A 25,911-nucleotide genomic window follows, 5' to 3' on the forward strand; every position below is an offset into this window, starting at 1 on the left:
CAAGTGCTCTGTCTGCCACTTAATACAGATCTTTCTTGTCTCCTAAGGGACGAAAGTAAATGCAGAAAACTGGATGTCCCCACTCACTATGACCGCCATTGCTTTAAGGATGGGCCAATAAGAAATGGTGTCATTGGGCAGCGACCACCCTCCATCAATCCTGAGAGACTGAAAGATTTTGGAGAGGAAGACTACCTTGACGGGGGTGTGAAGACGTGGGAAATGAAGATCGTGAGCCACAACGAGGAACTGCTGAGAGACTCAGCCAGCCTCCCAGATAGGATTAGCTTGACGGCCTACAATAAATATATTCGATTTGAAGATATCAGTGCAGCAGCTTTCAAAATCCAGTGTGGGATCCAGAAAACACCCTGTATGGTATGGTTCTTATTTTTACAATGCCTGTTAAGGCTTCAAAACCATCCTGGATATCACTTATTTGTCAGATATCCCATTGGTTTCAGGGGAATAATGGTTACCAGTTTAAAGGGCTGTGGCTTTGTTTGGAGCCTGTGTTTGCAAACAAGTGTTGTTTCAGGCTAGGCTGCCTGGGATTTTTTATTAGGGCTGTCAGCTCTTTGATTGAGGGATTTCTGGAAATCTAGAAGAGGCGCTTGGGAGGGTGGGGTTTGAGGAGGGGAGGATACAATGCCATGGAGTCCTCCCTCCCTGAGCAGCCATCCCCCCCCCCCCCCGGGAACTGTTCTCTGTGGTCTGAAGATCAGTTGTAGTTCCCCTGCAGGTTGGCAACCCTATTCCCAAGCAAATGCTGGGGGACTGGTAGGGCAGTTGCTAAGGAAAGAGGAGTTTGAGAAGGATATGATGACTCTGTTGGTGAGATTGATGCCTTCACTGGCAATCTTTAAGCAGCTGCTGGACGAAGATGTTAGGGATGCTCTAAGCTGATCCTGCATTGAGCAGAGGGTTGGACTAGATGACCTGTATGACCCCTTCCAACTCTATGATTCTATGAGCATCTCCTGGAATTTCCTGTAATCTCTGTATGAAAGAGCAGAGAGGAAATGCTCTTTAATATCAATACTGAGGAAATTCCTAGTGCACTGCCATGGAAGCTCCCACCCCACCCCTGCTGCTCTTCCATTTCTGAAGGCTGGGGCTGGGATGAGGAATTCTATGCAGGGCCTGGGCAGCTGGGAAACCTAAACAGATATGTACAGTGTTGCTTAAAGAGATTGCTCCTCTCATCCCTTGTCTCGGATACCTGCCTCGAACGGGTGGCACTCCCTGTTGAAAATGGTTTGAAACTTCATGAGAAGGAAGGTCATGAGGGATGAGGGAGATGATTACAGTTAAATATAAATAAATTGCACTATGGATGGGGGAAGAAAGAATGGGCTTTGGTTCACATGCAAAAATTTACATTTGTGTGATTGTTCCTTCACTATGCATATATGTGTGCCACATATATGTGCAGAGAGTGTAGCTTTGGCAATGTGGTCCTCCGCTGGTTTCCACATGCAAGTGTCCCAAAAATGCAGCAAAGAGTTTAGATTTTTTTTAAAAATAAATATTTTTATGTTTTATTGACTCTTGTACAATTGGCCATTACAGCATATGAATGTTGGAATTACAAATAACCCTCCCCCCCCCCAACCCTCCCCATCTTCTCTTAGTCTTTTCCCCTCAGCCAAGGGCACAAAGTCCTGATCTTCCACTGAATGTCCTTCCTTATTTCTCCTGAGATCCACTCTAAATAAGGATTCCATCTGGTCTCGATTTCCTTGACTTTATCTTCCCACGTGGAATCCTTGTTGATTGTTGCCACAATGTCAGACTGTATGTAATCAAACAAATAGCTGTGCCAGATTTCTATTGACCATTTACTTTTATCTTTCCACCCCAAAGCGATAACCGCCTTCCCCGCTAGTATCATTGCCTTGACAAGGTTTTGAGTGGGTCTACTTAGTGCCGGACTTCCTATTGTGCTTAACAACATCATATTAAAGCCAATGGTTAATGGTACATTGCAGACTTTTCTAATAAATTGAATAATTTCCCCCCAAAAGGGTTTAACCTCTTCACACTCCCACCACATATGTGCAAACCAACCCTTAAATTGTTTGCAATGCCAGCACTTGGAACTCATTCCTGGGAATATATTGGCTATTTGTGCGGGAGTTTTGTACCATTTTGTGAAAAATTTATATTCCAGTTCTTTAAATTTGATTACTTTAATCCTTTCTAGACCTTCCAAGATTTTCCCAGCCAACCTCTCTGTTAACTGACCTTCATGACTCCAAATCTTTTGTAAATGTACTATTATTTTATCTTTATTTGAAATCATTTTCCTGTATAGTAACCCCACTAGACCCTTCCTTTGTTTGGCCATTACTTTATATATCTCTTCCATTGGAGCGTCTAACCAAAGCTCTCCCTTTTCACTGATCTTCTTAACTCTCTTATGCAAGCCTGCTATGTTTAACCAGTATTGATTACCTAAATCTTCTATAATTTCCTGTAAGGGTTTTAGTTTACCACCCCTAAACATATCGTCCACTCTAAAATAGCCTTTGTTTTTAAGCCTTTCCCACCATTTTATAGCATGCACCTCCTTAACAATAGCTTCTAGGGGGCTCCACCTTGAAACCTTTCCTAGCCACTGTGGGTACCATTTCATCCAGGTTTCTAATGCTGCTCTTCTGGGCCCTATAGCTAATTTTAGATCTTTTGTCGACACTGTGGAAAAAATTCCAAATCTTCCAGTACCACTGTTGACTGCATTCTCGAAATTAATCCACTTCTGTACCTTATCCTCACTCAAATCTAGTAACGCTCTTAGTTGGAAGGCCTGATAATATTTACTTAAATCTGGGATTCCCCAACCTAATTCTGATTTAAGGTTGTATAGAATTCTCTTATGAAACCTACAGTTTTTATTATTAAAAATCCACACTTTGATTGCTTTATTCCATTGTTCAAATTGATTTTTCCTCAAACCTAAGGGCAACGTTTGGAATAAATACATTAACTTTGGTATCATGAACATTTTAAGAGATCTTATTCTAGATGATATCCCTAGTATTTTATGATTCCATTTATTCATCTCTCTCTCTATTTCTTCCATATTTTACCATAGTTCTCCTTTATCATTTTGTCCACATTTTTTTGCAGGACTATCCCTAGATATTTAAGTCTCTTGGCTCCCATTCCTATATTCGTAATCCTATTTATTTCCTGTTTTTCCTCTCTATTAACATTAAGGTATAGAATTTCTGATTTTGCCATATTCACTCCGAGCCCTGAACACTTTTCAAAATCATCTAAAATTATCTTAATCTCTTTAACTCCATCTTTTGGGTTAGACATAATTACTATGATATCATCCGCAAATAAATTAATTTTCATTTCTTCATTACCTGACTTATACCCCTCTATTCTCCCCGCATTTCTAATTCGCTCTGCTAGTTGCTCTATAGCTATTATAAATATGAGCGGGGATAGTGGACAGCCTTGTCTTACCCCCCCTTGAATTGGGAACGCTTGTGAGTGGTCAGTGTTGACTCTAACTTTAGCCTTACCTCCGTTGTATATTTCCTGTATAGCGTGTAAGAACCGTTCCTCTAAACCTGTCTTCTTTAATATTTGCCACAAGAATTCATGTGAGAGAGTATCAAAGGCTTTATAAACATCCAACTTTAACAGAGCTATTTTTTTCTTTTGGCCATGGTGCAATACATTTAAGATATTTCTAATAGGATGGGCAATATATCTACCCTCAATAAAACCGTATTGGTTCCCTTTTATGATTGACGGGATAACTCTCTTAAGTCTATTTGCAAAATCTTATAATCTTGATTTAGTAAACTAATGGGCCTATACGAACCTACTTCTTCCGGATCTTTCTGGGGCTTTAATATCAAAATTATTTCTGTTTCCTTCCATGAGTCCGGAGCTTTCTTTCCTTCCAAGACTTCGTTAAAAACTACCTGCAATTCAGGTGCTATAATTTCTACCATTTCTTTATAAAAGTCAGAAGTAAACCCATCCAGCCCTGGTGATTTACCCTTTTTGAGCGCTTTTATTACTTCCTTTATCTCTTGGAGTGTAATCTCAGCACCCAGTGAGGCTTTTGCTTCCTCCTCTATGATTAGCTTAGGTGCGTCCCACACCTCCGTTATATTCTTTTTCATATATAATTTTTTATAGAAGTCTTCAAATGCCTTAGTGATTTCCTTAGAGTTATGAGTTGTATTATTATTAATTTTAATAGTTCTAATTGATTGTTTTGCCTTTTTAACTTTCAAATAATTAGCTAACCTTTTTGCTGTATTAATGCTATTCCTCTGGAAGTCGTTCCTTACCATTATTTCCCTTTTCCACATTGTTGCCATATCTAGGGCCTCCAACTGTTTTTGAATCTCTTTAATTCTAATCTGTAAACTAGGATTACACTTTCCCATTATTTCTTTTTGTAACTCCTCCAATTCATTAAGTTTTGTTTGCCTTTTTTTATACCATTCACTTTTTATGTCTTTTTCCTTCCTAACCAAATGGCCCCTTATTACCGCTTTAGCAGCGTCCCATAATATATTAGTTGACACAGTTCCTCTATTTTCCTTAAAATATAATTTTAACTGTGTCATTAAGTATTCCCTATCCTCTTCTTTTGCCATTACCAGGTTGTTATACCTCCAAGGTCTTTCGAGGGAAGATTTAATTCTAATTCAATACTTAGAGGGGCATGGTCAGAAATCAAAATTGGATGGGTCTTGATCTCTTTAACCACCATATTATTATTTTTTTCCAAAATTATATAATCTAAGCGGGATGCTGTTTTATGTCTACAAGAAATATGTGTCGGGCTGGGTCTCGTATTGATAAACTCATGAGCGTCCTTCAAGCCCCAATCTCTTAGCTTAATACTATTGTTCTTGGTTATGTCCGTATTTAAATCGCCCACTACAATTAGTTCACCCTCTGAAAACTGTTGTATCTTCTTAAAAACCAAGTTTAAGAATTTCCTTTGTCTTTTATTTGGTGCATAAACATTTACTATAGTGATTTTTATGGCTTCCAGTTTAAACTTAACTAAGAGGTATCTACCTTCCTTATCTACTAATTTTTCCATGTTCTCCACCTTAATATCCTTACGAATCAATGTAGCCACGCCTCTAGCTTTGGAAGACCCTCTTGCTTCTGCTAAAACCTGCCACCTCAGATCTTTTATCAATGGTTTTCTATCATTTATTTTTTTGTGAGTGTGGAGAAACGCCATTTTAGTCCATGTTGGTGCTTCATTGGGAGGGAAAACATGAAACTCCTAAGCAGGCTTGGGCCTAGCCTCCCTCCAAACCCCCCCTCCCTTCCAGAGCCAAACCAACAACACTAGGGGGAAAGCCTCCTAGAGAGACAGGAAGTTCTTTTGTTCTCTGCATGTGAGTTAGGAGGAGGAGTTTTCAGTTCTCAGCTGCAGCTCGAAGGAAGAGGTTGCCAGTGTGGGGGCTCCTGCCTGTGCATGCGGCCTAGTCAGGAAAATGAGGCCTCCAGGCAGTAAGACCAAGTAAGTCATCCCCAAAGGCAGGGTGTGTTTAGATCAGGGACAGTAGGATGCGTTTATAACACATTTTCTTTGTCATGCTGTTTGCTGTGCGGGTGCTGTGCTGTGCTTACATGCAACTGTTTTTGTTTTGTTCTTCTTTTATTTTCTTTTTCTCTTTTTATTAAATATTTTTACTGTTTTAAATGCTGGCAGTCCATCTCTGTACCACGTAGATCCCCAACCGCCTTAGACCACGCTGTTTTATAAAGGGGGCCCCGGGCAAGGGGGAAGGCATGCAGTTGGATAAGGTGCCAATCCTCCAGGGGTTCCCCAAAGAAGTGCTGAGGTCTCTGTGATACCCAAGTACAGGGTGGCAGAGGACTTTGAGGCCCGGCCTCATAGCTGGAGAGGGGGATTGGGAGTCCTGTTCCTCTCAATCTGAACCCCTAGACTGAGCAGGTGGTGGCAGCGAGCCCAAGGGGCAGGAGGAGAAATAGCTCCCTCCAGGAGTTGGCGACTCAATAGGGAGCTGACGGGACCGGGTCTGAAGGCAGAATCGGGCCGGTTCCGTCACAGTGAGTTTCCTGTAGGCACAACAGATCTATTCTTTGTTCTTTAGCCATTTTAATTACTCTGAATCTCTTAAGATTTGATGTTGGACCATTCACATTCAGTGAAAGGACTCTTAAAGATCTATCCATTCTCTTTATATGTAACAAACTTGGGCCCTAATGGCTGAGGGTATTTTTCTATACTTCTTACTGAAAACCCCACCCCTATTCCCTTCCCCTGTGGCACAGACAACTTTCTGGATGAGACCATCATCCTGTCTTCCACCTTCCAGGGGGCACGCATCCCACCCTCCCCTTCTAGCTTATAGCTAAATTTAGCTCAAAATATTTTATACTTCCCTTTAGTAGTCCGTTCTTGGCCTTTTCTCTTGTCTACTTGAGCTTCCTTCTCCCGGGTCCACACCGAGCTCCACTGTTTCTTCTTCTTCTTCTTCTTCTTCTTCTTCTTCTTCTTCTTCTTCTTCTTCTTCTTCTTCTTCTTCTTCTTCTTCCTCCTCCTCCTCTCTCGGGTCTCTCAGGTCGTCTATGGCGATGGCCAGGCGAGTGAGGAGATCTCTTGCTTCCTTAGGGTTGCGGGCCACCAGCCTTTTTTCGTCTTTAAAAATAATTATTGAGGAGGGGTACCCCCAAGAGAATTTAATCTTATTGTCATATAATTTTTGCCCAAAGGGTCTCATTAGCCTTCTCTTTCTGATGGTTTCCTGGCAAAAGTCTTCTCTCACCCAAACTTTCCTTCCTCTAAAAGAAAGGTCTTTCCTTTTTTTCAAAGTCTTGAAAACTATTTGCTGAGTCTTTTCCCTTGAAAATTTAATTATGACTTCCCTTGGGGCACCCCCATCTTGTCTCCTTTGCAGTCTATGAGCTCTCTCAATATCCTGAGATTGCAGAGTAACTCCTTGCTCACCCATCCAGTCTATAAGAGTTCCTTCCAGGAGTTTATTATTTATTTCCTCTGAAATTCCACCCAGGATCAAATTCGCTCTTCTGTTACGATCAGAGAGCTCTGTAAGCTGCGAATTCAGCTGGAGTATTTTCTGTTTGTTAGATAAGGCAAGCTCATTAGCAGAAATTGCAATGTTCCGTGTGTCCTTGAGCTCTGCAGTCAACTCTGTAACAGCATCTCTGACTGATTTAATTTCAGATCTTATCTGGTCCTGGGACGACATTATTAAAGCCTGGAAAGCTGTAATCTGCTCAGATAACTCTTTAATTGTCTTAGCCATGATGATTTATTTCAGGAGTTACGCGCGACCACTGAGTAATTAACCTGGGCGTTGCCTCGTTAATTTGATAGTAAAAGTTGTTTTCTTACCCTCTGGGACCCCAGAAAGGAATTCTTATGTTCTTCAGACCTTCGTAAGTAAGCTCCTTCTTCAAATAATCTTGCCAAAGGGTTATTTACATTCTTTTGAGCTATTTAAAATTCCAATCCGAAGGGGAGGACGAGCAAACAGTTGGCTTGGTTAACGCATGCGTACAAAACCCCCAAAGAGTTTAGATTTATCCCTAAAATGTAAGCAAATTGCTTTCTGCTCTGGGCTCAGAGGTTTTTTCCAAGAAGTTCAGAAATGCCAGACAAGCTTCCTTGAAACAGAGTTTACCTACCCACAGCTGATCTTCCCCTTTTGTTTATAGCCATGGGAAACCACTGGGTGAAAATATGAAGCCATCAAACGCAGAGACAAACCATTGGGCCATTGGCATTCCCCGCACTCAGGCTGGCTGTGGCTTTCCAGGGCTCCAAACAGACCCAAGTCTTTCCAGATATCTGCTAGCTGAGAGTCTTTTAAAAACTAGAGATGCCAAGACTGAGACTTCTGCATGCAAAGATGTGCTTTTACTGAGACCTTTTCCGCATGCTGGAGTTAATCCTGATGTTCTTGGGAGTTGATCCACAAGCATTAGAATTGGTTTTGTGGAGTTGATCCACAAGCATTAGTAGTTTTCCACATAGGGTTGCCAATCCCCAGATGGGGGCAGGGGATCCCCCAGTTTGGAGGCCCTCCCCCTATTTCAGAGTAATCAGAAAGCGGGGGGGGGGGGAGAGGGAGGGAAATGTCTGCTGGAAACTCAATTATACTCTATGGAGATCCCATAGGGTATAATGGAAAATTGATTTGTGGATATCTGGGGCTCCAGAGGCCTGTATTTTGAGGTAGAGACACCAGATTTTCAGCATAGCATCCTGTGCCTCTTCTCAAAACACTCCCCATGTTTCAAAAAGATTGGACTGGATGATCCATTCTATGAACCCCCAAAGAAGGTGCCCCATCCTCCATTATTTCTTATGGAAAGAAGGCATTTTAAAAGAGCACAGTCCCTTTAAATGTGATTGCCAGAACTCCTTTTGGGGTTTAATTGTGCTTGTCACAGCCTTGCTCTTGGCTCCACCCCCAAGACTCCTGGCTCCACCCCCAAAGTCTCCTGGCTCCACCCCCAAAGTCCCCAAATATTTTTTCAGTTGGACTTGGCAACCCTATTTCCACATGTCTGTCCTCCCTGTACATATTCATCATTGTGGACAGGCCTCATTTTGGGCAGGAGCTCACAGGAGCAGAGCTCTGGAACCTCTAAATTTTATTGTGACCTTTCTTACCCCCCCCCCCCCCAAAAAAAAAAAACTTGCTTCTGGGCTCCATTGTTCAAACCCCTGTGAGAATTTTTACTGAACTCCAAGATTTGACAAACTTTCTAATCTCTCCCCACCACACACAAAAAAAATGGGAAAATAACCCAAACCTATAAAGCAGATGGAAATCTTTCTCATGCCACTGTGGCCACATAGGAGAAAGTAATGTAAAAATATGATGGGAGTCAGGTTTTATTATGACAAGGATAATTCAAGAAGCGTTTTAAGGTAGATGCTGAGCTGATATAATTTATTACACCTTCTATGATGATGACAGGGGTGTTTGGCATATGCAAATGAGTTGTGCTAATGAGTTCCTGTGCCTCTTCTACAAAATGACCATGGATTGTGGAGTTGGTTTATTTGCTTCTGCATGTGCCTTCAATAATGAGGATTTTCAAGGGAACATCAGAAAGCTGCCTTATACTGAATCAGACTCTGCGTCCATCAAAGTCAGTCTTGTCTACTCAGACTGGCAGCGGCTCTCCAGGGTCTCAAGCTGAGGTTTTCACGTCTACTTGCCTGGACCCTTTTTTTGTTGGAGATGCCGGGGATTGAACCCGAGACCTTCTGCTTACCAAGCAGATGCTCTACCACTGAGCCACTGTCCCTCTCTAAGGGAGGGTGTCTTACCAGTGTCATTAGTGTCTTACCAGTGGTGTCAGAGCATGCCCCTTATTTTTTAAAACTGGTGCTAAAATATTGATATATCGCTTTACAGTGGTAATGATAATTTAAGAAGGTTCTCTAAATTTCCAGCTTTCACTTTCATCCCTCCAAAGTCGGTAAAATGAGTACCCAGCTTGCTGAGGGTGAAGTGTAGATGACTGGAGAAGGCAATGGCAAACCTGTAAAAAGTCTGCCAAGAAAACGTCATGATGTGACATTAACCCATGGGTCGGTAACGACTTGGAGTTTGCACAGGGGACTACCTTACTTTTTTAGTCTTTCTCCTCATAGAGATATGTCTTTTCCCTTATTTCTCAGTACCGAGGGAAAGGGCTGAGAATTCAGATAGCCTGTGGCCACGGTCACACTCACCATTAAATCCATCCCTAACCCATCGCTATTATACCCGCAGCTTTTTTACAACGAATTTCCTGATCAGACATCCCTCCATCCTTCAGTTCTAAGCAGCGTTGGTCCCATCGCTGGTTGATCAGAGGTCTTCCACACTCATGCAAGCACAGTACGTGGGATATTGTACTTGGCTTTTTTTTTCGTGAATAAACAATTTTTATTAGTAACATATGGTAGCAAAACTATATCTACAACTTATAAAAACTTAAAGTAAACGAAAAAAAACTTTCTACCCCATATCTTACTTTTCCCCCACCCCTCCCCCCGTTACTTGACCCCCGCCAGTGTTATTTACTTAAAGGAAACAAATATTAAAGGTACCCTTAACTGTTAAGAAAAAACCAAAAGTTATATTCTTATTTTAAAAACCTTAATCATTATCAAAGATTGTCCAATGTCCTTTTATTTTCCACTCTTTTTCTATGTATCTTCTGAATTTCTTCCACTCCAACTTAAAAAGTTCCAAATCATAGTCTCTTGATTTTCTTGTTAATTTGTCCATTTCACTCCATGACATAAGTTCTGTCTTCTTTTGGAAATTTTTCCATTTGTAATCCCAGCAGAAAAGTCTCTGCCACTTTATTGAATTCATATCCCAAAATCTTAGAAATCTCTTGCTGAATCTTTTGCCAAAACATTTTAGCCCTTTCACAAGTCCACCACATATGGTAGAAAGAACCTTCATGCTTTTTACATTTCCAACACCCATCTGGCATCTTGTTGTTCATCTTTGCTAATTTTTTTGGAGTCATATACCATCTGTACATCATCTTAAAACAGTTTTCTTTAATACTATGACATGTTGCGAGTTTCATAGAATTATTCCACAAATATTCCCAAGATTCCATCTTTATTTCTTTATTTACATTAATTGCCTATTTTATCATTTGAGATTTCACTACTTCATCTTCTGTAGACCATTGTAAGAGTAATTTGTATACTTTTGAAATTAATTTCTCATTATCTCCAAGTAGAACTCTTTCCATTTCTGTTTGCTCCTTCCTTATTCCTTCAGTTTTGATATCATTCTCCACCAAACTTTGTCCTATTTGTAACTCAGTTCTTCTGCAGTTTTCAGTTCTATTTTTCCACTTTGTATTTTTAGTAGCTGATTGTAAGATAGCCGTTTTTCTTTGGCTGTTTTAGCTGTTATCTTTATCACTTCAGCTGGCACTATCCACAAAGGTCTCCTCTCATCACCATATTTCTTATACTTTATCCATGCATTTAGTAGATTACTTCTTATATAATGGTGAGAGAAAAGGCCATCCATCTTCTTTTTTCCGTAATATAAATATGCATGCCAGCCAAATTTTTTTCCATGGCCTTCCAACACTAAAAGTTTTTTATTTAACATCGTTATCCATTCTTTCATCCATACTAAACAAACTGCTTCATGATACAATTTCAAATCTGGTAATTGGAATCCACCTCTCTCTTTTGCATCTGTCAAGATTTTCATTTTAATCCTTGGTTTCTTCCCAGCCCACACAAATTCAGAAATTTTCCTTCGCCATTTATCGAACTGTTTAGCATCTTTCACAATAGGAATAGTTTGAAACAGATACATTATCCTTGGTAGAATATTCATTTTTATTGCAGCTATTCTGCCCAGCAATGATAAATTGAGCTTGTTCCATTTTAGCACATCTTCCTCTATTCTACGCCATAACTTCTCATAATTATTCTTAAACAAATCAATATTTTTCATTGTTATCTCTACCCCTAGGTACTTTACCTTAGAGGTAACTTCACAGCCCGTTAGTCTTTGTAATTCTTCTTGTCTATTTATCTGCATATTCTTGCACAAAATTTTAGATTTTTCTTTATTTATATAAAGTCCCGCCAACTCCCCAAACTCCTGTATTTTCATTAATAACAAAGGTGTAACTTGTATGGGGTTTTCATTTATAAACATTATGTCATCAGCAAATGCTCTGGACTTGTAGGTATATCCTTTTATTTGTAATCCTTCTAGATCTTTTTCTTCTTGAATCTGCATCAATAAAATTTCAAGAGTCATTATGAACAATGGTGAAAGCGGGCAGCCTTGTCTAGTACCTTTGCTGATTTTCATTTCGTCTGTAAGATCTGCATTAACACACAGCCTTGCCCTTTGTTCAGAATATATTGCTTTTATCATTCTTATAAAGCTTTCTCCAAGCTACATCTTATCCATTACTGCAAACATAAAGTCCCAGTTTAAATTGTCAAATGCTTTCTCTGCATCCGCAAAGAATAATGCTACTTCTTTTTCTGGATGTCTTTCATAATATTCTACAATATTTACAACAGTTCTAATATTGTCTCTTATTTGTCTTTTGGGAAGGAAACCAGCTTGATCTTCCTTTATAAAATTTATCAAATATTGTTTAAGTCGTTCTGCCAGAATTCTTGTAAATATTTTGTAATCGTTATTCAAAAGTGAAATTGGTCTGTATTTTTTCACATTCGTGGCATCTCTATCTTCTTTAGGTATCAAGGAAATAACGGCTTCTTTCCATGTATTTGGTACATTCCCTTTTTTTTTTTAAGGTGTCAGAAAAGGTGGGCGATCTGCCCCCCCCCCCCCATTTAAACACCCAGAAAGGAAGGGGAAGCCCAGGAGCTCTCTTTGCTGTCTCTCCGCCTGACGGGGAGACAGCAAAGGTGGGTGATCTTCCTCCCCCCACAATTTAAACACCCTGCCCTGGTGTTTAAATGGGGGGGGGGGAGCACGGCAACTCTCTTTGCTGTCTCTCCGCCTGGCGGGGAGATGGCAAAGGTGGGTCATCTTCTTCCCCTGGCAGGGAGACAGCAAAGGTGGGCGATCTGCCTCCCCCCCCCCCATTTAGGAAAGGTCCCCTGTGCAAGCACCAGTCGTTTTCGACTCTGGGGTGACGCTGCTTTCACAAAGTTTTCATGGCAGACCTTTTACCGGGTGGTTTGCCATTGCCTTCCCCAGTCATCTATACTTTCCCCCACAGCAAGCTGGGTACATATTTTACTGACCTCAGAAGGTTGGAAGGCTGAGTCAACGATTGCTGGTGCAATGATATCATTTGGAGTGGGCTCTCACAGGGAAGCGGATGTGTGCTTGCGATGAGTCAGCTACAATAGAACGTTCAAACATAGAAAGTACGCGCGGGAGTCGTCAGAAGCATTCTTATTCTGGATTTAATGTACTATCAAAAAAGTCCGCGTCTCAGTCGTGGCAGGGTTTTCTGTGGCCCCGGAAGGTAGGACCAGATCCAATGGGTTGAAATTAAATCAAAAGAGTTTCCGGCTCAACATTAGGAAGAACTTCCTGACCATTAGAGGGATTCCTCAGTGGTACAGGCTTCCTCAAGAGGTGGTGGGCTCTCCTTCCTTGGAGGTTTTTAAACAGAGGCTAGATGGCCATCCGACAGGAATGAAGATCCTGTGAATTTAGGGGGAGGTGTTTGTGAGTTTCCTGCATTGTGCAGGGGTTGGACTAGATGACCCTAGAGATCCCTTCAAACTCTATGATTCTATGGAGTTTCTGGGGCTTGCAGTCAATGCCGCCGGCATTCACCCCACTCCAGAGAAGGTCCGCGCCATCGTGCAGGCTCCCACACCCACCTCCAAGGTGGAATTACAAGCTTTTCTGGGACTTTCTATCCCAACTTCTATCACTCCTTCCTGCCCCTCAAGGCTGTGCTGGCCAAGCCACTCCACCGTTTGCTGGACATGAAGGCTCCATGGGGTCTGGGGTAAGAAGCAGGTGACTGTGTTTCAAGCAGTCAAGGATCTTCTCATCTCCAACAAGGTCCTGCACCACTTTCACGAGTCCTTGCCTGTGGTCCTAACATGCAATGCTTCTCCCTATGGCATTGGGGCTGTGCTGGAGCATCAGTTGCCAGATGGCCGGGAGGTGCCCATGGCCTACTACTCCTGTACCTTGTCATCAATGGAACAGAACTACTCCTAGATCCACAAGGAAGCACTAGCCATCATGGCGGGGGTGAAAAAGTTCCATGATTACTTGTATGGGTGGCCCTTCACCATTGCCACTGACCACAAGCCCCTGCTGGGACTGCTCACCATGAACAGGCAAACCCTGCAGATCCTGTCACCAAGGGTCCTGCTCTGGGCCATCTTTCTGGAGACCCCTGGTACAATCTCATCTATTGCCCCGGGAAGTCCATGGGCCATGCTACTGCTCCACTCCATTAATCCTGACCCTGCTCCTGCTCACCAGATCCTGCTGGTGGAGGAACTTTCCAACCGGCCCCTCCAACTTCAGATGTCGCTAAGCACACGGCCTGGAATTGCATCCTCTCCTGTGTTCTGGACTGGGTGGGGAGGGGATGGAGTTTACAGTTTTTGCCTCCTGCAAAGGATGAATTGTCAGCCCACAAGGGGTGCCTGCTTACAGGAAGCTGCATAGTGGTTCCCCCGCAGCTGCACAAACAAGTGTTAGAGCAGGGGTGTCAAACATGCAGTTTGGGGACCGAATCAGGCCCCCGAAGGGCTCCTATCAGGCCCCTGAGGAACTGGTTGTCATCTGCTTCCTTCTCCCTCTCTCTTGCTTCCTTCTGCAACACAGCTTGCTTTTCTAGGGTTGCTCAATCACACAGGAGCTACATAGCAAAACCTCTATTTTGTCCATTGGCTGAGGCTCCTCCCTTGGGGAGGAAGGGGGGAAGGGATAGCTTGCTTTGCCAGGCTCTCTCAATTGCACAGCAGAGCTACTGAGCCAAGCCTCTCTTCCTTCTATTGGCTGTGGCTCCCCCTCCCCTATCTCCTGGGAAGGAAAGAAAGAGCCAGAGCTTCCTTTGCCCAGTTCCCTGGATTCCGTGGGAGAAATGCAAAGAAAGCATCTTTAAGACCAATGAGTGCTAACGTTTTAACGTTTTAAGTTTTTAAAAAAGCATATTTGTGTTAGTGTGTGCTCTTTATAAAATTTATATCTCTGCTACCTAATCTTAAATAGGTACACATATGGCCTGGCCCCTGCATGGCTCGGCCCAACCCAACAAGGTCTGGCCCAAAATGGTCTCATTTATGTCAGATCTGACCCGCATAACAAATGAGTTTCACACCCCTGTCTTAGAGGGCCTGCATGAGACACATCCGGGGATCGTGTGCATGAAGTGATGTGTGGTGGCCCAGACTGAACAAGGAGATAGAGGCAAGGGAAAAGTGGAAACTCACCTGGAGCTTCTGAGTGCACCCGGCACAAGTGGGAGCCTACTTGCACACCATGGGTGAGGCTACATTTTGACTTTGCAGACCTGTTCCAAGAGCTATTTTTTCATTCTGGTGGACTCCTACACCAAATGGTTAGAGGTGATACACATAGCTTCGACATCAGCACAAGACACCATCTGGCCCTCAGACAAGTTTTCTGCACCCATGGTCTGCCAGACATGGTCACGACCAAGAATGGAACCGACTTCACCTCCAGGGAATTCCAGGAGTTCTTGGGGTGCTTCTTAATTCACCACATTCGGTCCGCTCCTTTTCACCCAGCCACCAATGGGCAAGCAGAGTAAATGGTGCACATGACCAAGGAATCCCTCCACAGAATCATACAAAGGGACTGGGACCACTAAGTGGCAGCATTCCTTGTTCAGCCACTGAGTAAACGCAACCACCAGCTGTAGTCCAGCGGAACTCCTCATGGGCTTACTACTCATTGGATCAGCTACACCTGGACAGGGCTCTGGAGCAGTGCCTAACTCCTGTTAGCTCCCAGGGGGTTCTTTCTGGGGGACTCTGTTTATGCCCGAAATTATGCAAGTGGGCCGGCATGGGTCCCAGCCAGAGTGATCCGAGTCACCGGTCCATGTTCATATGAGGTGTCAACCAATGGAGGCCAACTCCTCCACAGGCACATTGACCAGCTGCAGCACTGGATGCTGCCAGAGGAGCTGGGGAGCCCAGGAACAACAGAGGAAGACAAAGACCAGGAACAGTCAGTGTTGCCGTGGACCAAGGGCGAGCCAGAACCTCTCAGTCCATCGCTCGAGAGCCAAGACGTGGAACCCCTTCCCCAGGCTGTGGATGTTCCAGACAATGTTTCTGCCTCCCCACTGCAGTCGAGCAAAGTTTCAGCTGCATCAAGCCTGATTCCAGCTCCTCTCCCAGCGGAGCCTTGATACTCACAGAGGGAACGTTGCTGGCCAGAGTACCTGGAAAATGGTGTGTAGGTAGTTTGGAATTTGGGGGGGGGGGCAGGGGTGTTGTGTACTGAGTTTCATGCTGGCGGGTGCATTCACGCACGCATGAAACAGGCCTCTAGAGACTACAATAAGAGACCTGACTCTAAGGGGACCAATAAGCAGGTTTGGCACAAAGCTTAATGGTTCTGATTTGGTATGGGGATCTTGGGGAGTGTTTCTTTTGCATGCATATGTGGGGTCATGGCCCCACCATCTTGTCTTATTTCTGAGTAGTAATAAAGCATGTTCCTGTTTTGAACATCCATACATTGAACCCGGTGTTTTACACTTCGCAAAGTAATTAAAAGAAAAGAGAACCCCTTGAAGCCTAAAAATGCTCCAGAAGGGACAGATTCTTGAGAGCAGTAAGAATTCAATAAAGGGGAAGAAGAAGAAGAAGAAATCTTCTTGTTTAAGAACCAGAGAGGTCAAAGAATCTAACCTTCCAAGTTCTCCCACAAGCACCATCACAATTTTTTTGGAACTGCCGGAAAAGCTATGGTTTTACTTCACAGTTTCTGCCAGTTCCTAGAGATGAACTGACATAACTTCCAAGTTTTCCCTGGAAGTGCTATGTCATCAATAAAGGTGATTTATAATTTTTTATAAATCCGCTGGCTGCTGGAGTGTCCACATGTATTTGGCAACCTTAGTGAGGGAATATTCAAACAATGAAATCCTCCTTGAAAAAGAACAAAGAGGTAGTAAGATTAATTTCTTTGAAGAAATGCATTTGAAATATATAAAGTCTCCACCTGCATAGGGGTTAGAGTGTGGGACAAGGGTCTTGGAGACACAGGTTCTGCCATATTAGCTTGGGTCAGTCACCCACTCTCATCCTGATCTACCTGACAAGGCTGTGGATAAGCAAAAACAGAGGAGTGGCAAACTGTGTAGTCCACTTGAGGTTCCCATTAGATAGAAAGGCACTGAAATAAATACAACCCTGTGAGGTAGGTCAAGGTGAGAGCGAATGATTGGGCCCAGGTCCCAGACTGAGCTTCATGCCCTCCCCCTAAAAGTGGACACCCTGGCTTGTTCCCTGGTATCAGCCTCCCTTTGGTTGCCAGCCTCCATGCAGGACTTGGAGATCTCCCACTATCACGATTGTTCTCCAGATGACAGATCAGTTCCCCTGGAGAAAATGGCTGCTTTGAAAGGTGCATCCTGCCGAAGTCTCTCCTCTTCTCTCCCCAAACCCTGCCCTTCTTCCCAGGCCACTCCCCAAATTTCCCCACCCAGAGCTGGCAGCCCTATATGGATAAGACTGGCCCTTGTTGAGGCAAACCAGGAAGCGAGTGATCATCTGCAAGCGGAATCCTGCTCATAGCAACTAACCATAGTTAGAGGTGACCCAGAGTTTTGTGTTATGTCTGAATAGAGCCACAAACTACCTATTTTGTTTGCACACCATGGTTCAAAAAACAATAAATGTGGGTAAACCCCTGTGATTCCCACATCACTGTGCACATTTGTTATGTATTACAACATGGTCTGCACTAACAAAGAGGATGCCTGAAAACTGGCAGCAACTGCTAGGCAGTGGAGAGGAAGCCACAGGGTTGCATCCAGGCTAAATTTTCCATCAGCGGAATGGAATGTTTCTGCCACCCGCTGCAGCCCACTGTTTTCTACAAGGTGCTGCTGTGAGTGGGGATGGGGACCCTGAGGAATGACGGGGAAGGTCTGGAGCAAGAAGGAGAATTACTGGAAATTGTCGGTTGGATCCAGCCCATGGATTTGAAGATTCTGAACATGGCTGGTGTTCTCAGTATGGTTGCATCAAACTGTGTGTTGTTTATGAAATTGGCAATTGAGTTAGGATTTCCAACTTCCACATAGGATCTGGAGATCTCCTGGAATTACAGGTGCTCTCCAGACTACAGAGCTGAGTTCCCCTGGAGAAAACAGCTACTTTGGAGGGTGGACTCTGTGGCATTATACCCCGCTGAGGTGCAGGGGTGGAATTCTACAGTAGCTTCTTTGCATATTAGGCCACACACCCTTGATGTAGCCAATCCTCCAAGAGCTTACAAGGCTTATGGCTACATCAGGGGTGTGTGGCCTAATATGCAAAGGAGCGCCTGCTAGAATTCCACCCCTGCTGAGGTGTCTTCCAGCCCTAATCCCATTGTCCCTAAGCGCCACCCCCAAAATCTCCAGCTATTTCCCAACCCTGAGCTGGCAACCATAACTTGAATGCATGAACTTAGAGTTTCTCTGAATGTTATGTGATGCTGAGCTATCAAAATTTTGCAAAAACCTCATGGAGCACAGATAATCATCTACCCCAGGGGTGGCCAACAGTAACTCTCCAGATGTTTTTTGCCTACAACTCCCATCAGCCCCAGCCAGCATGGCCAATGGCTGGAGCTGATGGGTGTTGTAGGGAAAAACATCTGGAGAGCTACCGTTGGCCACCCCTGATCTACCCCCCCAAAAAGGCAAAAGGTTGGTAATCTGCCTCTTTCACATTTTAAGAACTGGGATGGTTGGCTATCAGCTGGAATACCTAATATGGCAATGAAGAAAGCAAGTCATGTTGAATTCATATTTTTTTAGCTAGATGCCAGGGCATAATATATAAATCATTTTATATGATTCCTGCTTTGTTCAAACCACGGGTAAGTTGCTGGTTATTCAGTGCACTCCTGAAAAGAATCTAGCACCCTGTAACATGCTGCAAACACAATTCTCTCTTGAAAGCTGAGTTTAAGAGGTGCAATTTTCAGCAAAGAAATTAGAGGTGAACTACAGAAGTGGAAAGTGAAGCCATGGCACAACTCAGGGTGTGGCACATTGAAGTTTAGTTGTGTGCCGGATTGTTCCCTATGAATTTAACAGGGTTTATTATTTAATTTAATTTAATTTAATTTGCGACTTATACCCACCCTATCCCGCTAGATGGACTCAGAGCAGCTTACAACATTAAAACATTGCAACGACAATAAATAAAACATATCCAATTAAACACAACAGATTTAAAATCTCATAAACATAATACATAAAATAGAGGATCATAACTTTCTTCATTGCCATACTCCAACTGATAGTTATTGATCTGATGAACTGAAATTTTATCACTACTGGTAATATAGTTCCTTTTAAGAGTCCCTTTTAATTTCATTTGGCTTCCATGGAATGATTCCCATGTGTGCAACTTACATGGAAACCACTATGGGCATCCGGCCCAAAGATTATTTTGCTAAATTCTGAATTGGAAATCGTGGGTAGATGGAATCCATTCTCTTTTTAAAGGACACGCCCTTTTTGGGGTCTGTTTAAAAACCTGATGTAAATGTCTTTGTTGGGGGTTGGAAGGTTAGGAATATTCCTAGATAGTAGCAATTATCAGGAGGGCAGGGATTTTTTTGTAGAAAAAGCCCAGCAGGAACTCACTTGCATATTAGGCCAAACCCCTGACATCACCATTATTTCACATATGGTTTTTGTAGGAAAAGCCCACCAGGGTCTCATTTGCATATTAGGCCAAACCCCTGACACCAAGCCAGCCAGAACTGCGTTCCTGTGCATTCCTACTCAAAAAAAGCCCTGCAGGAGGGATATTTAAATGAGATTGGTCAGATTGACGTAGTCATTCAGGAAATATGTCCTCTTTTTTGCTTTTCAAAATATGGTAACCCTACTATAATCTAGTTGAATGGATTCACCTTTCAAATAGAATGTTTCCACATGTACAAAAATCATTCCAGCCATCATTCTGTGGATATGCTGGAACATGCAGATTCTTGGCTGTCTGCTACTAACAAGTCCCAGTTTATCTGCATCATTGCTATTTCTTTATCAGACCTCCCTGTCTTTTCACCTTTAATGGACTACAAGCCTGTTCCCTCTGAATAAAGAACAAATTTCTGGTGCTAAAGGTCAAACAACAACTGCAAAAAGTACTTGGAACCAGTTTTGCCTCTAAGCTGAGTTAGTGTGAGTTAGCTCATGTTTTTTTTTTTTAAATCTTAGAAGCCAGAAAAGGACTCAATATGGTGGCCATGAAGAAGAGATTCAGCACCCTGTATAGATTCCTCCTCATCACAAGAATACATATAACAAGTTTTGCAAAATAACATGCTTAATTTGCTTAATTTATTCAGGTTGCAGAATTTAGCTTTATTTTGCACAGGATTTGGGTTAGCTTGCCATTACTTTACATAACATAAAGTATGCACAGATGTGAAGGTATTTGGAAGGGACCTGGGGTCAGGTGCAGATTGGGAAGTGAAAAAAGCCCACTCAGATCAAACCAAGTTGAGAACACTTCTGAGCTGCCACTGACTGGGTCAGAGCCAAGAGCCTCCAATAGCATTGGTACCACTGGACTTCCAGGGCGCGGGAGAACTCCTACACAAGCTACTCCTATACTTTCCACAATAGAGAGAAAAGCTGTGAAGAAGGCCGGTAAGATGGAGAGAGATGGGTTTTGGAATCTTTTTCTGTTCCTCTCCTAAATCCCACAAGCAAAAGTGGCATACAGCTTCAAATTACAAATTAATATTGCTCTCACCAAACACATGGCTTTCCTTCCTTCTCAGTTTCCTCGTTTGCACGTTCCTATTGCTTTGGGGGGAGGATTTCTGTTCTTCATGTGTTTTGCTCCCTCTAATGGTCTATTTGACATTATAATCATTTTATGCTAGGCTGTCAAGCATGCATATTTCTGAGAGTCATTATAGTTCCTCAGACAAAGAACAGGACACCAAGCTCTTCTGCCCCCCCCTTTACAACCTAAGGGCAATAATAAATCCATCTGGCTCAAGGATGTTTAGGTTAGCTTAACTGGTAACAGTGTGATACACCTCTCCCCCAGATTCACACAGTCTTATCTACTTGCAGAGAAAGTGTGAGAAAGGGAGATGTTTCTATTACTTGCATTCCTTAACATAAAAGAGATACGTAGTAGTAACCTTTGAACTCGTGTCTCAAATTGCATCTGTATGTTATCCTTTGAAGCTATCCTATAAAGTAACTATGTGAGTCTGTACACATCATTACTTCCAAGGATTCTGTCCTTGATAAAGCTATGCAGTTTCTACAATAAAGCAACTTTTGATTTAACAACAAAAGACTGATTATTGAGAAATATCGATGCTTGACATTTTGGAAGTAATCTAACTGAGGAACGTAACCGAACTTGCAACTTTCTAACCATATGTCGGAGAGAGCTCCAGACAATGGAGACGTTCCAAACTAGTTAAAGCGGCCGTTAGACGAGGAGCAAGAAGGTGCCAACCTACAAACTCCCCCGTGGCACATCTTCGACACTAGGAGAGTGGCAGAGAGAGGGTCTCTGCTACACATCCAGTGGCTGTTCATCACTCCCAAAGTGTGGGTCCCTCGAAAGTCCACCACCCTCATGGACGGAGCACCAGCCCGGAGAGAAGCGATCCTGGCGCTACCCCCCAAACGTTCAAGAATGGGAGAGGATAGCAACCAGGGCACTTCGGAGGTGAGCGGGGGAGATGGCCGGGATGACAGAGAATGGCCATGTCCGGACCCAGACGAGGAGAAGAGGAAGAACCAAATCCTGACATCCAGGATTTCCTCCAAACAGTGAGGTTTGAGATGGCCGAGATGGCCAAGGGGCTACGAGATGAAATGCAAACCAATACCACCTTCATGGTCCAAGAGGTGAGAAGGCAGTTGGAAAAAACACTGCAACCACCTGGTCTAAGAGGGGAACCGCTCCCTCCCCCGCCATCCCCAATAGTGCCGCAACCTCAACCACCACCACCGTTACCACGCAACTATGGGTGGGGTCGAGACTTGGATGCCACCTTTGATGAGGATCCTGAAGAGGTAGAGTATTTCTCAATACAAGCGAGTAGCTTTATGTATTATTGGGGGAACACCTTCCCCGACGAGTTCAGCAGAGTGGACTATTTGGGGTCCACTGAAGGGGGCAGCCAAGCGGTGGTATGTGAGCCTGTATGAGACCAGGAGCCCCGAGTTGGACAATATAGCAGTGTTCCTGACCCAGTACGAGTACTCTCTGCAAGAAACAAGAGCCTTCACCACATTGCGAGACCTATAACAAGGGTCCAAGATGGTAAGAGACTATGCAGCCGACTTCAGGGCCAATGCAGCAAAAATACAAGGGAGGAGTGAGCAAATGAAGATAGAGCAATTCCAGCGAGGCCTAAATGTGAGTGTACTGGATTGAGCCCTTCAACAAGCCAGCCCTACCACGTTGGTAGGGTGGGTGCGACTAGCAGGCGAAGTAGAAACTAATATGAAGCGAGTGGCTCTCCAGTGTCAATAGCAGCAAGGGAGTAAGGGGGGATGTGAGTCTCGGTCGGGGGCAAAACCTGAAGGGAAAAAAGCAAGCCAAACTGGGGGCGCTACCAAACCGGCTACCCCCCTCGATGCTGCTTTCAATATGGCGACCCAAACCACCTGGCAGCTAACTGCCTGGAACGACCTTGAGGCCTCCCCCTCACTCCAAAGGCGAGCGCACCCAAGGTGAAGAAGACAGAAGGACAAGCAAAAGAGCCCGCGAAAGGTAGCTCTGCATTGGCGCTTCGAGGGAGGAGGAGATTATCGTAGTGGATGAGATGGGAGAAGTCGACTGGGAGAATGAACCAGCGGGAAACAGGGACAACCTGCACTGAGAGGTGCTGAGCAGCAGGTCGCGGAATTAACGGCACCATTACGGGTAAGAATAACAGGGACTTTGTTTTTCATCCCATTGACTTCGTTAAACCCCAGCCTGAAACGCTTTATACATGCTCGGGCCTTACTAGATTCAGGGTGCACTAGAGACATAATCACCCCCAAGTTGGTGGAAGCACTGGGACTTCCTACTACTGCACCCCATACAGTTTGAGCAAATGGATGGAACTGTAATGAGAGGGGAGCCCTGTACCGAACAAACACAAGTGGTACCAATGGGAATAGAAGACCATTGGGACACTGAATTATTTGTAATAGCCCCATCCTCATCCTTTGACATTGTTTTGGGGGTCGGATGGTTAGTGAAGCATGAACCCAACATAAGGTGGGGAGATCAAATAATAGATTTCAGAGACAGGAGGTGTGAGCACCACCACTGGAACATGAATTGGGGTCCGGAACCACCCCCGGTAAACAAAAAACTGTGTCTGACCCTAGAAGTAAAATCGATCCCAAAGGAGTATAGAGACCTAAAACAGGTGTTCAGTGAGGAAGAAGCAAATGAGCTCCCACCCCATAGGGGCACTGACTGTACAATCGAACTAATCCCTATATTCTATGGGGTGGGCAGAAAAAGCAGAGCTACATGCTCAAAAGCAAAGCGCGAGCAATTAGCAGAGAGATGGGGGGGGAGAGAAACTAATCAATGAAGTAGAAAAAGAAGGAGAATCCAGACCTGAAGGAGTGGTAAAGGGGGAAGTAGGATTCTGGTATAAAGACGGTAAACTGTACGTGCCAGAAAGTCTCCAAAAAGAAGTGCTCCAATTTTGTCACGACAGCAAAATCTAGGGCACTTCGGTTACGTCAAAAACCTACACTTAGTAAATAGGCAATTTTGGTGGCCATTCATGAAAAGGAACATTTCAAACTACGTTGCCTCCTGCCCAATATGTATAATGGCTAAAAGAAGGGGGGGAATCTCCCGGACTGTTGCAACCTTTAGAAATGGCCACCAGACCATGATCGGTAGTCTCACTGGATTTTATCGTGGAGCTGCCTCCCTCTCAAGGAAAAACCGTAATACTAGTAGTAGCGGACACCTTTTCTAAGCAAGCTCATTTTGTCCCATGTGCACAAATACCAATGGCTAAGAAACTGGCGCAGTTATTTTTTCAACATGTGAAATTACACTCATTCCCGGATAAGCTAATTAGCGACCGGGGCTCACAGTTCATTGGCACTTTCTGGCGGGAGTTTTGTAAACGAACTGGAATTGAACAGGGACTGAGCTTGGCGTACCATCCCCAGATGGACGGACAGATGGAAAGGGTAAACGCCTTGGTACAGCAATATTTAAATGCTTTGTAAATTACCAACAATCAAATTGGGCAAACCTTCTCCCCTTTGCCAAGTATGGATATAATAACAGTGTGCACAGTTCCACAAAGACTTCTCCTTTTCTAGTAGTAAATGGTTATGAAGGGAAACCATTCCCCCTCCTACCTGGGGGGAACTTGCCTGAAATACCTTCATCTTTTGAACAATGGTAGGGAAAGCTAGGGAAAACGTGGAAAAATATCCAAAAGAACCTGGACATGGCAAAAGAAACATATATAAAAACATTATGATAAGAGCCATACACCATCTTGGGACTTTAAAGTGGGTGAAACTGTATTTCTATCGACCAAGAACTTACCATTACCGCAACCTTCTAAAAAACTTGCCTACAAGTTTTTGGGGCCGTTCCGTATTAAACGTGTAATCAATAAAGTGACAGCAGAACTCGATTTGCCTAAGATGTTTAGTAAGATACACCCCATCTTTCATTGCAGTTTACTCCGGAGGGACCCTGGAGCTACGCCTTGGCACCGTTGACCCCAAGTTCCAGAATCTATTCCAGTTGGGGATCAGAATTATCATGAAGTAAAAGAAATTTTAGATGCAAAACTGAAGCGAGGTGTATTGTATTTTCTAGTTAGATGGAAACACTTTTCTATAGCATACGATGAGTGGGTTGAGCACTCAAATGTAAGAGCCCCAGCATTAATTAAGAAATTCTATACTGAACGTCCCAATAAGCCCCGGTGAAAGTTTTAGGGGGGGCTGTATGTCAAGCATGCATATTTCTGAGTGCCATTATAGTTCCTCAGACAAAGAACAGGACACCAAGCTCTCCTGCCCCCCCCCCTGTCAGAACTTGTAACTTTCCTATATGCCCTTAGCATAACTGACTCCATGTTGAAAGCAAATACTAACCCAGGCAGCTGCCCAAAATACTAACCAGTTCCCTTGCTGTGTATGCTTGTGCATTTCAAACAAACTGTGATCACTGAAGGGTAACAGATAGCCCAGGGTCAACATCTGCAGATGGCCTTTGAAGCCGGACCGGCCTACACTTTCTCAGCGGGATTCCATCCTCCTTGCCTGATAACAACCCTGAGAAACAGACTGTTGTCTCTACCTCTGTGAGTGATCGGTTTATTGTTGTCAACAGAACCACATAAAGTGTATCGAATACTGGCTGTCTGTTATCAGTGTTATTCTGCACCTCAAGCTCTGAAGTTCTCTAATAAATGCCTATACTTGCAACTAAGTCTTGGGCCTTTCTTGAAGTTCTGCCAGTTCTGACACCCCCTTTACAACCTAAGGGCAATAATAAATCCATCTGGCTCAAGGATGTTTAGATTAGCTTAGCTGGTAACAGTGTGATACGCCTCTCCCTCAGATTCACACAGACAGTCTTATCTACTTGCAGAGAAAGTGTGAGAAAGGGAGATGTTTCTATTACTTGCATTCCTTAGCATAAAAGAGATACGTAGTAGTAACCTTTGAACTCGTGACTCAAATTGCGTCTTTAAGTTATCCTTCGAAGCCATCCTATAAAGTAACTATGTGAGTCTGTACACGTCATTACTTCCAAGGATTCTGTCCTTGATAAAGCTATGCAGTTTCAATAATAAAGCAACTTTTGATTTAACAACAAAAGACTGATTATTGAGAAATATTGATGCTTGACACAGGCATAAAAACCTCCAGTTTAAATCTTCAGGGAGATATGCTGGACACACAGCAGTATAATATTGAATCGACCACTAGAGGGAGCAAATTGTGCGAAGAATTTTTTTAAAAACCAAAACCCTGAAGTAATAGGAACACACAAGTGAGGAAAATGAAAATGCAGAGAAGCTCACAGAGTGACCTCATGCCAGTTTTAGATCTTCCACAAACATCCAGCAAATGTTGAATAACTGCTTGGTCTATCCTGGACCGTATCTGGAGCAATGGCCCATGCCTGACTGGCCTGTTTCTCTCAGGAAGCCAAAGTCCCCAGACATCATT

At 43.5% G+C, this 25,911-nt stretch overlaps 1 protein-coding gene across 1 annotated transcript in view; it reads left to right on the forward strand.

Annotated features, from left to right (window-relative positions):
- Nucleotides 1–25,911, forward strand: part of LOC132573261 (L-threonine dehydratase catabolic TdcB-like) — a 126,960-nt gene that overhangs the window by 29,290 nt on the left and 71,759 nt on the right. The window contains exon 2 of the mRNA XM_060240764.1: nucleotides 48–378. Coding sequence (XP_060096747.1) covers nucleotides 48–378 — 331 coding nt within the window. The remainder of the gene's footprint in view (nucleotides 1–47; nucleotides 379–25,911) is intronic.

This window comes from Heteronotia binoei, chromosome 6 (assembly GCF_032191835.1).
Source record: "Heteronotia binoei isolate CCM8104 ecotype False Entrance Well chromosome 6, APGP_CSIRO_Hbin_v1, whole genome shotgun sequence".
In the NCBI taxonomy this organism is placed as follows: Eukaryota; Metazoa; Chordata; class Lepidosauria; order Squamata; family Gekkonidae; genus Heteronotia; species Heteronotia binoei.